Source organism: Chaetodon trifascialis, chromosome 23 (genome assembly GCF_039877785.1).
Source record: "Chaetodon trifascialis isolate fChaTrf1 chromosome 23, fChaTrf1.hap1, whole genome shotgun sequence".
In the NCBI taxonomy this organism is placed as follows: Eukaryota; Metazoa; Chordata; class Actinopteri; order Chaetodontiformes; family Chaetodontidae; genus Chaetodon; species Chaetodon trifascialis.
Window position 1 is genome coordinate 19398524 of NC_092078.1, and position 12996 is coordinate 19411519.

The 12996-nt window shown below is 43.5% G+C and overlaps 1 protein-coding gene across 1 annotated transcript; it reads left to right on the forward strand.

Annotated features, from left to right (window-relative positions):
* Nucleotides 1-8690: 8690 nt before the first annotated feature.
* Nucleotides 8691-11966, forward strand: mblac1 (metallo-beta-lactamase domain containing 1). The gene is made up of 2 exons (XM_070993334.1): nucleotides 8691-9190; nucleotides 9952-11966. Exons 1-2 carry the CDS (start codon nucleotides 8768-8770, stop codon nucleotides 10192-10194), a joined length of 666 nt encoding a protein of 221 aa, XP_070849435.1. The 5' UTR covers nucleotides 8691-8767; the 3' UTR covers nucleotides 10195-11966.
* The last annotated feature ends 1030 nt before the right edge of the window (nucleotides 11967-12996 follow it).

Genomic DNA, 12996 nt, shown 5'->3' on the forward strand with positions numbered 1-12996 from the left:
AGAGGAACAAGAACTGAGCAAAATAGCCTAGAAGCGAGGTGCATGCGACTGGTAGACAAAGAGTATAGTCCGGCACAGGGGATGAGCATGAGGTGCCTTAAGACACCGAGTTGATTAACAGATGACCTGCAGGTGAGTCTAATGACGCTTGCTCCAGAGCAATTTGGCGTCCTACCTGGTTTACCCGGATACCTGACGTAGAAATCACAGAGCAGCTGTGAGTCAAGGATGAGTGAGTGCGATATCCAGGAGCACTCCTTGGGGCCGTACCCCTCCCAATCCACCAGATACTGGAAACCCTGTCCCCGCCTGCGGACATCCAGGATGCAGTTCACTGTGTAGGCAGGAGAACCATCGATGAGACGGGGAGGGGGCGGTGGTGGCACAGGTGGCTGGGGGGTGCTGTCCGTCACAGGTTTGAGGAGTGAAAAACCGGATGAATTTTGAGCGAGGCTGGGAGACAGAGCCAAAAAGCACTGTTGATTTTCTTCTCGATGAGGTAAGGTCCTATGAATCTAAGTGCCATCTTTCGGGAGTCGACCTGGAGAGGAAGTTTACGGGAAGAGAACCACACTTGTTGTCCCACCTGGAATTCAGGTGCCGTGGTCCGGTGGCGGTCAGCCAACTGCCGGCTGTCTGTCCCAGCGCTGCCCTGGCTTCTCGCCACACCCGGCGGAACTGTGCATGGATGGAGGGAACAGCTACGTCAGACTCCTGGTTGGGAAACAACGGAGGTTGGTAACCTGTCATGACCATGAATGGGGACATCCCCATGGCTGAGCTGACCAGGGAGTTGTGGGCGTATTCGATCCAGGGGAGGTGGGAAGACCAGGAGGCCGGTGAATGAGAGGCTACACACTGTAACAAAGCCTCCAGGTCCTGAATAGCCCGCTCCGTCTAGCCGTTAGACTGCGGGTGGTAACCTAATCTTTCCAGACTTGGGAAGTGAATTGTGAATCGGCTCGAACAGCCGAGGGAGCGCGTCCGGCTTGATGTTGTGGGAGCCAGGTCGGTAGGTGAGTGTGAAGTTAAAACAGCCTAGGAACAATGCCCACCGAGCCTGACGTGAGTTCAGTCACCGAGCCGAACGGAGATATGCCAAATTCTTATGATTAGTCCAAACCATAAAGGGTTGAGCTGCCCCCTCCAACCAGTGTTGCCACTCCTGCAAGGCCAGGACCACCGCCAGCAACTCCCGGTTCCCCACATTGTAGTTTCTCTCGGCCAGGGTGAGCCAGCGAGAGAAGTAGGCGCAGGGCTGCAGTTTGTTGTCCGCAGGCAGGCGTTGGGAGAGGACGGCCCCGATCTATCCCAGTGCTGCAGAAAGGTGGGATTGAAGCAGTGTCAAATAAGGAAAAGGCAGACATGTTTGTAGACACTTTCCAGGATGTGCATAAATCAGAGAGTTTGGAGGTTGAGGGGTCTAGGAGGAGGGCAGAGGTGATGTCAGATAATCAGTGGAAACTGGAGAGGAACATGGAGAATGATAGTCCAATGAATTTATTTTTCTCTATTGAAGAATTGAGAGATGCCATTATGGCCGGGGCAAACACCACTCCAGGGCGAGACAGACTGTGCTACGAGCTTTTTAAACATCTAGATGATTTTGTGTTGGATGAGGTCCTTGCTTTGGTGAACACAGTGTGGGCAGAAGGATGTCTACCGAAGGAATGGAAGCATGCAGTGGTGGTCCCGATCTTAAAGTTAGGCAAAGAGGTGTCAGATCCAAGTTCTTACAAGAATTGGTGATGAGTGTATTCTTAGACACTGAAAAAGCGTATGATTCTCTGTGGAAGGACGGATTATTGATTAAAATTTATGATCTGGGAGTTAGAGGACGAATGTTTAATTGGATCAAAGATTTTTTAAAGGAAAGAACTATTGAAGTTCAGGTGGGTGGTGTCAGTTCTAAAACTATTAATAGAGAACGGCACTCCATAGGAAAGTGTTATTTCTCCAGTGTTATTCATCCATCCATCCATCCATTTTCTATGCCGCTTATCCCTTTCGGGGTCACGGGGGGCCAGAGCCTATCTCGGCTGTCGACGGGCGCGAGGCGGGGTACACCCTGGACCGGTCGCCAGCCGATCGCAGGGCACAAACACACAACCATTCACACTCACACTCACACCTAGGGGCAATTTAGAGTCACCAATCAACCTAAAGAGCATGTTTTTGGTCTGTGGGAGGAAGCCGGAGTGCCCGGAGAGAACCCACGCATGCACGGGAAGAACATGCAAACTTCACACAGAAAGGCCTGACCTGGGAATCGAACCGGCGACCTTCTTGCTGTGAGGCATTAGGGGAAGGATTTGGGCTGTCCTTGTTTGCAGATGACGGGGCCATCTGGAAAAGAGGACAAAATGTGGAGTTTATGGTGAAACAGGTCCAAAAGTCATTACAGAGGGTAGAGGAGTGGGGAATGACATGGGGTTTTAGGATTTCAGCACCAAAATCAAAATATATGATGGATTGGCGTCACCAGGGCCCCACCCTGGAGCCAGGCCTAGGGTTGGGGCTCGCAGGCGAGCGCCTGGTGGCCTGTGGGCTTGCTTATAGCCCCCCAGCTCAGCTGCCATGTGTTGGAGTTCTCCCCACTGAGCGAGAGGGTCGCTTCCCTGCGCCTTCGGGCCGGGGATAGGTCTATCACTGTTGTTTTGGCCTATGGGCCAAACAGCAGTGCAGAGTACCCGGCCTTCTTGGAGTCCCTGGGAGGGGTACTGGAAAGTGCTCCAACCGGGGACTCCATTGCTCTGCTGGGGGACTTCAATGCTCACATGGGTAGCGACAGTGATACCTGGAGGGGTGTGATTGGGAGGATTGGCCTCCCCGATCTGAACCCGAGTGGTGTTCTGTTATTGGATTTCTGTGCTAGTCACAGTTTGTCCATAACGAACACCATGTTCAAGCACAAGGGTGTCCATCAGTGCAGTGAAATGGGAGAAATGCCCTTATGGCTGAGGCGAGTTAAGTTAGGATTACAGTACTGGGTTAAAATTAGTGAGAGAACTCAAACTTTCCCAGCTAGGCATCTTTTACAAGAGGTGGAAGGAAGTGGGAAATTTAAATCATTTATTGTTGATGTGAATCAGTGGGCTACAAAACTGAACATGGAGCAGAGGGGCATAATGGAGCAAACAAGCTGGTCTCCCATTCCCCCGTGGGTAATGAATGAACTAGACATCGAGTTGAGTTTTCTCCAGAAGAAAGATAAGGATCTAAAGCTCGACTTGATATTGTAAATGAAATCCTTAGGGTAATAATTAGAGTAAGGGAAGACAGTTACATCTCATTTTGCTGGGTTCCTGGGCACGCTGGGATCCAGGGAAATGAACAAGTGGACAGCTTAGCCAGAGGAAGCTTAAACAAGCAAATTGTAGAACACCTCCCTTTAGGAAGAGTGGAATTGAGAGGAATAATTAAAAAGGGCCTAATAAAGGAATGGCAGATGGGTTGGGAGAAAGAAAGTAAGGGGAGGCATTACTTTTCCATACAATCTCGAAGGGACTCAGTTAAACTATGTAGGTTGAGGATAGTTCACTGTAGTTTAAGTCATTCTCTGTTTATCATAGGAAAGCATGACACAGGTCTATGTCACTGTTTGAAGCCTGAAATAGTTAAGCATGTGTTCTTAGAATACAGTCAATACAACGCTGAAAGGAAGAGACTATTTATCCAAATGGCAGAATTAGAGGTTCAGATTTTTTCTATTTCTTCTTTGTTTGGCCACTGTGAGAACCATCAATTGATTTCCAGAGCAGTTTTGCATTAAACAGGACTATATGGAAGAATCTGAAGTAGAGTAGAAATAACAAGCAGTGGAGGGCAGTAATACGCAATCCAGCGTCTACACTGCCGGAAATCAAGAAGAAGAAGAAGAAGAAGAAGAAGAAGAAGAAGAAGAAGAAGAAGAAGAAGAAGAAGGGTGGCGGAGGGGGAGTTGGAGATCAATCACGAGAGTTGGATGAGCGGAAGCAGGAAGTGTGGAGAACAGCAGTCAGAGGAGATGGTGGCGGCGTCAGCTGGGCATGGACGGGGTAAAAATAATCGGCAGAGTGTGGGAAACCCCAGTCGAGATGAAAATAATTCCCTGACGGTTGAGCACAACTGTTCCGTGAATGGATCAGAAGTAGCCAGTTGGGCAGATATGGATGAGGAGGAAGGGGGAGATTGGGAGTTTGAAAGGGGAACGAGTGGATGGAGTAATGGGAGGAATAAAAGGAAGAAGAACGGCAATGATGACAGTTATAGCAGTGAGGAGGAAGGAGCTGAGCATATTGAGAAGGAAAAACCTGCGAATTGTTTTGTCATCATACAATTCAATGAAAAGACAAAAGAAAACATGAAAACATGAAAGAAAACATGAAGAAGCTTAACCCCCTTGTGCTAACAACAATTCAAGCAATTAAAATAGGAGAGATACAGTTTGCAAAGGTCCTGAGTGATGGCAATTTATTGGTAAAATGTGCTAATAAAGAGCAAGTTGAGAAGGCACTCACTGAAAGAGTTGGGGAAAAACAAGGTGGCAAGCACAGGGAGGGTGGGAACATGAAATGGTGGTGGATTTAAAGGAGTGATTACAGGGGTGTCACTGAGAATACAAGAGGAATACAAAAAGAAGGAAAAATAATGAATGTGTAAAGAATGAAGACAACAAAAGAAGGAATGAAAAAGAATATTGAAACTGTATTGATTGAGTTTGAAGGAGAGTGTGTGCCTAAGAAAGTTTTCCTGGGTTTTATGAGCTACCCAGTGAGAGTTTATGTTCCAAAACCATTAAGGTGCTTTAACTGTCAAAGGTTTGGACACGTAGCCAAGAACTGCAAGGAGAAGAGGAGATGTGCTAGGTGTGGGGGAGACCATGAGTATGGAGGGTGTGCAACCAAAATGTTGTAACTGTGGAGGAGCCCATAACACAGCATATGGAGGATGTATCCAAAAAGTAAGAGTGGAAAGAAAGATATCATATGCTGAAGCTGTAAGAGTGTCAAGGGGGCAGAATAATCGAACTATTGTTCAAGGAGTAATGGGAAGTCGAGAGGGGCAATAAAGAACAAATGACAGGACGTATGTGGATAAAAAGGATTTGGTAATTTGGTTGGATTTGGTTACTGGCTAATGGCCAGGAATTCAAGCATTTCATTAAAAAGATGGGTGAAAAACCAGATGTAATGTGTGTGCAGGAAACGTGGTTAAAACCAAATCTAGACTTGGTGATACATGGGTATACAGTGATATGGAAAAACAGAAACCAAGGGGGAGGAGGAGGTTGTGCTACATTTATCAAACACGATATTCCATATAGGATATTGGAAAAGGGAGTGGACCAGGAATATGTCGTGGTGGAAGTATGGGAAAGAGGGGAGAAAGCGGTTATAATTAACTACTGTAATCCATGTAAGAGGTTGATTTTGGATAGCCTATTAAGGATAAAAGGACAAGACAGAAATAAGGTCATTTGGTGTGCAGATGTGTGCAATGCTCACAACACAATGTGGGGAGGGTTACAGACAGGTACGAATGGACAGGTCATTGAAGATTTGATGGATGACAGGGATTTGGTGTGTGTGAAGGATGGCAGAGGAACAAGGGTAAACATAACAGCGGGTACTGAATCAGCACTGGATATAACTTTAGTGTCTAACACATTGGCTGGAATCAGTAGCTGGGAAGTTTGGACAACATCAACAATAGGAAGTGATCATTTCCCAGTCATATGCATGGTGGGGGAGAGAGTAGAAGTGAGAAAAAGTGAGGGAATCAGAAAATAGGTATTTCAAAAAGCAGAGTGGGATGAGTTTCAGAGATTGAGTGAGGAATCAATGAACAGGATAGAAATGCTTGGAGACGTTGATGAGATAAATAAACAGGTAACCTCAGCAATTATAAGGGCAGCAGATGGCGCTATACCCAAGAGTAAAGGCAAGAGGAACAGGAAGATGGTACCATGGTGGACAGAAGAATGTCATCAGGCTATAAGAAATAGGAACAGATTATTCAGACAAGTTAAAAGAACCCATAACATGCAGAATTTGATTCAGTACAAAAAGGCACAGGCAGTGGTGAGAAGAACAATACGTCAAGCTAAGAGGGCAAGATGGAGGAATTTCTGTGATGAGATAGGAAGAACTACACCAGTGGGAGAAGTATGGGGAATGATAGAGAAGATGGGAGGGGACAGAAGGGAATGGGACTATCAGGTCATAACATCTGAGGAAGAGACAGCAGTTTCCAACAGGGAAAAGGCAGAGATCATGGCTAAGGCTTTTGTAAAGGTGCATAGCTCAGAAAATTTGTCAGAGGAAGGGAAACAGAGAAGAAAAAGAACTATGACTCAGTATCCAGGGGTCTTAAACAGGAGGGAAAATACAGCTGGCATGATCGATGCGCCATTTACCTTGGCAGAGATGATGAGGGCTATAAAGAGATCACGACCCACTTCTCCAGGGAAAGATCAGGTGTGCTACAGCATGTTAAAGTATTTGCGGAAAGGAGCATTAGTGAAGTTGTTGCAGCTTTAGAGTGTTGGAGGAAGGAAGGTTACCAGGAGCCTGGAAGGAAGCAGTCGTGATTCCAATAAGAAAACCTGGCAAGGATCCATCCAAACCCAGTAGTTACAGGCCAATAGCATTGACATCAAACATGTGTAAGGTAATGGAAAGGATGATAACGGAAAGGTTGTCTTATGAACTTGAAAAGAGGGGACTTTTAGCAGACTATCAGAGTGGTTTCAGGAAAGGCAGGAATACCATGGATTCAGTGGTAAGGTTAGAATCTGAAATAAGGAAGGCTCAGGCAATAAAGAATCAGTTGTTGCAGTATTTTTTGATATTGAGAAAGCCTATGACATGATGTGGAAGGAGGGGTTGCTGATAAAAATACACAAGATGGGTATTGGTGGGTGAGTTTTTAATTGGATAAAGGATTTTCTATTTGGAAGAAAAATCCAGGTACAGAAATGTCAAGTCAGTATATAGTTGGAAATGGTACACCTCAAGGGAATATGATAAGCCCGCTACTCTTTATCATCATGATCAACGATATATTTTCAAAAGTGCCAGCAGATATAGGCAGATCACTTTTTGCAGATGATGGAGCCTTGTGGAAAAGAGGAAGGAACATGGAGCACACAATAAGGAAAGTTCAAGGTGCAATTGATGAAGTGGTGGAGTGGGGGTATGATTGGGGGTGCAGGTTCTCAGTGGAAAAAACACAAACAATATTTTTCACCAGGAAATGAATTGAGGAAGGGATGAAGTTGAAGATGTATGGGGAAACATTAGAAAGGGTTGGAACATTTAAATTTCTGGGAGTTCTTTTTGATTCATGGCTAACATGGGCAGATCATATCAGGAGAATTGAAAAGAAATGCAAAAAGGTAATAAATGTTATGAGATGTATGACTGGAAGGGAATGGGGTGCAAGCTGTTCAGCACTGAAGAGGCTATATGTAGCACTGATAAGGTCTGTGATTGATTATGGCAGTGTGGCTTATGGGTCAGCAGCTAAGTCTCTTTTAAACAAATTGGATGTGATTCAAGCACAGGCTCTGAGAGTGTGTAGTGGGGCAATAAAGACTTCACCAGTTCCTGCCCTACAGGTAGAACAGGGTGAAATGCCTCTAGAAATCAGAAGAAGGCAATTGATGACAAACTACTGGGCTAATTTGAAGGGGCACAATGATTCTCATCCCACGAAGGGAGTCTTGAAGGACTGCTGGGAGGATGGGAGGAGCCAGAGACAAAACTTTGCTAGAGAAGCGAATAATATAACAAAAGAATTTGGAGTATTCAATCTTAATGTAAGTCCAACAGTAGTTTATTCAGAGGTGGCTCCATGGATGCTTGTGTGGCCTGAGGTTGATTGGTATTTGTTAGAAGCTAAAAGGAAGGAAAAAGGTACGGGTGATTTGGTGAGTGCTTTTAGATGTCATGTAATGACAGAGTATAGTGATTTTACACATATATACATGGTGCTAAACAACCCGAGACAGTCTCAGTATCAGCAAAGCAGAAGTTAAAAGTGTAGTCTGGGAAAAGACCAATGTAATGTGGCAAGAAAGGTGGGATGGAGAGGAGAAAGGGAAGCATCTTTATCAAATTCAAGAGTGTTAGAGGTGGGAGGATGAGCAGTGGATACAGGAGAGAGGAGATTGTGTTGACAAAGTTAAGGTTGGGGCATAGTGCACTAAATAAAACACTGAAACTGATAGGGAAGCACCAGACAGGGCTGTGTGAGGGGTGTCAGGAGGAGGAGGAGTCAGTGGAGCATGTAGTTCTGAGGTGTAGGAGGTATGAGGTGGAGAGAGAGGAGATGATGAATAGGATGAACGACTTAGGGATACAGGAATTCACACTGAAAGGACTGCTAAGTATGGGAGAGAGGGCACAGATTAGGGCACTGATAGAATTCTTAAGGGGGGCAGGGGTTTATGATAGAATTTGATGGATAAGCAGGGATGAAAGAATAGGGGGTTGTAGATGACATGGGTATGGAGGGTTTAAAGTAAGATTGTTTTTTTTTTTTTAATTTATTTTTTTAATTTCCATATTATGTGTATAATATGGCTTTTGATTTAGTTAGGTAAAGGAATAAGACTGCAAGTCTACTGTTTGGTCCACACTCCGGAACAGAAGGTGGTGATAATGCACCAATAAGCTGGATGCCAACCGCCGTTAAACCAGAAGAAGAAGAGGAAGAAGACGACGACGAAGAAGAAGAAGAAGAAGAAGAAGAAGAAGAAGAAGAAGAAGACGACGACGACATTATGGAGGCAGACATTAAAGTGGGCTTTAGTAATTTTCGAATAGCCCCTCTGTCGGAGTCTCAGCTGGACTTTTTTGGTCAGCCTTACTCCGTGTCCGTTCTTAAAGTTGGATACTGTCGTCGTCAGACCGACGGGACGTTTAGGGCTGACGGGACAGTCACCCTCTTAACAGGACCAAGGAAAATTCTGGTGGACACTGGTGGGCCGTGGGACCGAGACTTTCTCTTAGTGACACTGAAAGAGAGGGGTCTGGCACCGGGAGACATTAACTTGGTCGTGGGCACTCACGGCCATTCAGACCACGTCGGAAATCTGAGTCTTTTTCCAACAGCACTTACAATTGTGGGATATGATATCAGTGAGGGGGACACATACCGTCCCAACAAGCTGGCAGAGGGCCACGCGTACTCTATAGATGAGCATGTAAGTATCTGGAATTCATGTTTGTCACATCTTCAGTGGGGATTTAAAGATGTTCCAGCATAAAGTGACTGTATTCCAGCTTGCAAGGTAGCAAACGCTGCAGACGGCGTTGTGTCCACAAAAACCACTAGGTTGTTCTCATAAGAAAACGCTGTAACTAAAAAACAAAAAAACAAAAAAAAAATCTCCTGATGCAGGACAGGAAACAGACATACAACGTTTGTTCATGGGTTCACCCCTGCAGTGATTGAGTGTGGTGATGAACTAAATTAGAGCACAATTAACAAAATCTTGGATAAATCCGTGGTTTCAGTGAGGACTTCAGATTTGTATCACCCATGGCCATGATGGGAAAAAAAAGTCACTTTCACTGAGATAAAGAGATGGTTGGCACTAGTACTCACAACTCATCATATATGGACGATTTCTCAGGACTCCTTGGCATCACTTTTTAAGGCACTGGTTACTGCTTTAGCGTAATTTTGCAGTGTGCAGGGCTCTGCAGTCAAGGTCGCAAAAGTAAATGTGCAATGTCCGGTTAGAATTTCAAAAGAAAGCTTGCTGAGAAACGTAATAAAGTTACTGAACAGGCAACCAGAAAACTTAATGTCTCTGGCCAGGGTTGTCTCCGCTGTGGAAGCATAAAAAAGCAAACAAAATAAAATAAAGAAGTCAGCCTGTGATCCGGCTCAGTAGCTTCAGCAGTAGCTGTGTCATCTGCTGACACTGTCAGTTTTTACACTGTCTCCTCTGTCCCACAGATATCTGTCCTTCCCAGTCCAGGCCACACGGGACAAGATGTCAGTGTTCAGGTGAAGGGAACCTCAGTAGGCACAGTGCTTGTTGCAGGGGACTTGTTTGAGTGCTGCTCAGATGAGGACAGCTGGCGGGACCTGAGTATGAACATTGCAGTACAGGAGGTCAGCCGACAGGAGGCGCTTCGCACCGCAGATGTCATCATACCAGGACATGGGCTCCCATTTAGAGTCCTCAGGAATGGATGAACCAACCCCACCAATCAATACTGGGTTATGTAAAGAAGTGACTTGAGTGACTAGAGATTGGATTTTTACATCTTAACTGGAGCTGCTTGACATGATGTCATCATACTGACATGCTTACTGTTTTCAATCCAACCAAAGTTTCCATGGTTTCCATCTTATTGATTAACACATCTTAACACAAAGAAGGGCTGCTTCTCAGTCACCAACCAACTAATTTGGCTACACAGTAAAGAACAAAAACTTGTACATTTGTAATTGTAAACTAAATTTCACTTACTGTACTTTATGTTGATATGACTCATGACATGCATTAAATCTGCTTGTATTCACATCTACATCCATGTAACAAAGTGTGAGGTCAGCAAAAATAGATTTTCAGCTGCTGTTAAGTAAGTGTGTAAATGGTCTTTGTCTCTCCTTTTTATTCTTGCTGTTGTAACAGCAAACAAAATCTCTTCATCTAAGCTCTAAAGTTGTGCGACTGCTGCACCACAATGCATAATCATGAAAATCTATTTAAGTGAGACAAAAATATGTGAGAGGTTCTCTCAGTTCATTTAATTGTTTTGACCATTTAACTGCATTTGCAGTTAAATAATTTGAATGAAAGACTCACAACCAAAATTCAAAACACAAGATTAGATCATCTCTCATTCCCAAGTGACTTTGAAGGTATTGTAATTTATGGGCTAATACTAGACAACAAATCAATTCTGACTCAGTGTCTGCTTATTCAGTAATAGGTTTGTTCATTTTGGTTATGTCTTTTAAAAAGAAAGGTAAACCAGAAGGTATTCTAGAAAAATGGTTTAATAAACCCTGAACATAAAGTAAACTTTAACTGTGTTGTCATGCCTGTGGTGTGTGTGCAACCTGCTGTGCAGCCTTTAAGGTATTCCTCAAATTTAAACTGAAAAACAAATAGTTTTGTCCCTCCATTAGGCACTGAAATGACCTGCTGTCAGTTAATTTCAGATTGCTTCTGAAAAAACATGATAGCATCATTGAATGGCCCAGTATTACTGGTAAATGACTTATTACATCTAAGGTTAGTTTCAAGTCTCTCAGGTTTGATTTTCATAGTTAACTGAAATTAACTGACATCAGTAGTTGCCTGAAAGGTAGAAATTCTGTGTAAATGAAATCGATGCTTTCAGTCTGGCAGTTGCTGATTGGTCAGAATGAAATATGCATGTGCTCCCGGGCAGTTGGTGCAGGTAATATCAGCAACCATCAAGCCATAGATTTGTGCTATTTCAGACTTGAGAGTACACCAGTCCATTCCCCTCTGCCTCTAAGTTAGCCAGGGTCTCACATGGCTTCAATAACTGACAACACTTACCAGATCACAAAACAATTATTAACTCAGAAAACAGTACTGTTTAAACAATGCTCTTACTTTTAATGCTGTTGAATCTTTGAAGATTCTGTCATAAACCTTCATACATTCTTCCTATAGAGTGCTACTAACCATGTTTTTCGTTTACATTTTAGTGTACTTTGCCATTTCTTTGCCATGAATTTTGTTTTTTCTCTGAAGTTTTTTCTCTGTCAGCAGTCATACAGTCTTTTTCAAAGAGATATTACTGTGAAGTCTTTTCATGGTAATTTTATCATGGTTTTCCTGTTAAAAGTAAAAAATAATTGTCATTTGCTTTCATAACATTCCCATTTTATTTTAAAATTCTGTGTGGATATGCATCTGAATGGATATAAAAATACCAAATGGCTACCCTTCAGCAGTAACACAAATACAGATTGCAGTTAAGGATAAAGCCATGGTCCAGTTGATACTGTCCTCTTAATAAGGTGATTTACATACATATGCCCCATGAGTAGGAAGACATCATTTTGGTTGTACGAAACAAATCACTGTTAAAAAATCAATCAGTTTTATGGTTAAGGTTGGGGCATAGTGCACTAAATAAAACACTGAAACTGATAGGGAAGCACCAGACAGGGCTGTGTGAGGGGTGTCAGGAGGAGGAGGAGTCAGTGGAGCATGTAGTTCTGAGGTGTAGGAGGTATGAGGTGGAGAGAGAGGAGATGATGAATAGGATGAACGACTTAGGGATACAGGAATTCACACTGAAAGGACTGCTAAGTATGGGAGAGAGGGCACAGATTAGGGCACTGATAGAATTCTTAAGGGGGGCAGGGGTTTATGATAGAATTTGATGGATAAGCAGGGATGAAAGAATAGGGGGTTGTAGATGACATGGGTATGGAGGGTTTAAAGTAAGATTGTTTTTTTTTTTTTAATTTATTTTTTTAATTTCCATATTATGTGTATGTTTTGTTATGTTATGTGCAGTTTTATGATGTCACAATGCCACAATCAGGTCAGGTGTGGGCACAAAATGACTTTTTTAGGTTTACGGTTTGGGTGAAAATAAGTACTAAGTTAAGGTTAGGCAACAATCATGGTCTTAACAGTAACGCATACTGACTGTCAGAAGGAAATGGGAAACGAACAACAGTCTCCTGTGTTCGAAGTCCACCGTTGTCACCATGTTTTTAGTTTTCCCGAACCCTTAGACTTGAATGTGGATATGTGGATTATTTTTTTAGGACTTATTTCTGTGGCCTAACTTTAATGGCCTGATTATCAGCTCTGCGTCATCCTGTGGTGAACTGTTGGTCTCAGCCTGCAGATTCAATTCAATTCAATTCAATTCAATTCAATTCAATTCAATTCAATTCAATTCAATTCAATTCAATTCAATTCAATTCAATTCAATTCAATTCAATTCAATTTTCCTTTATTCATGCCACGAGGGGAAATTCCGAATTTCACAGCAG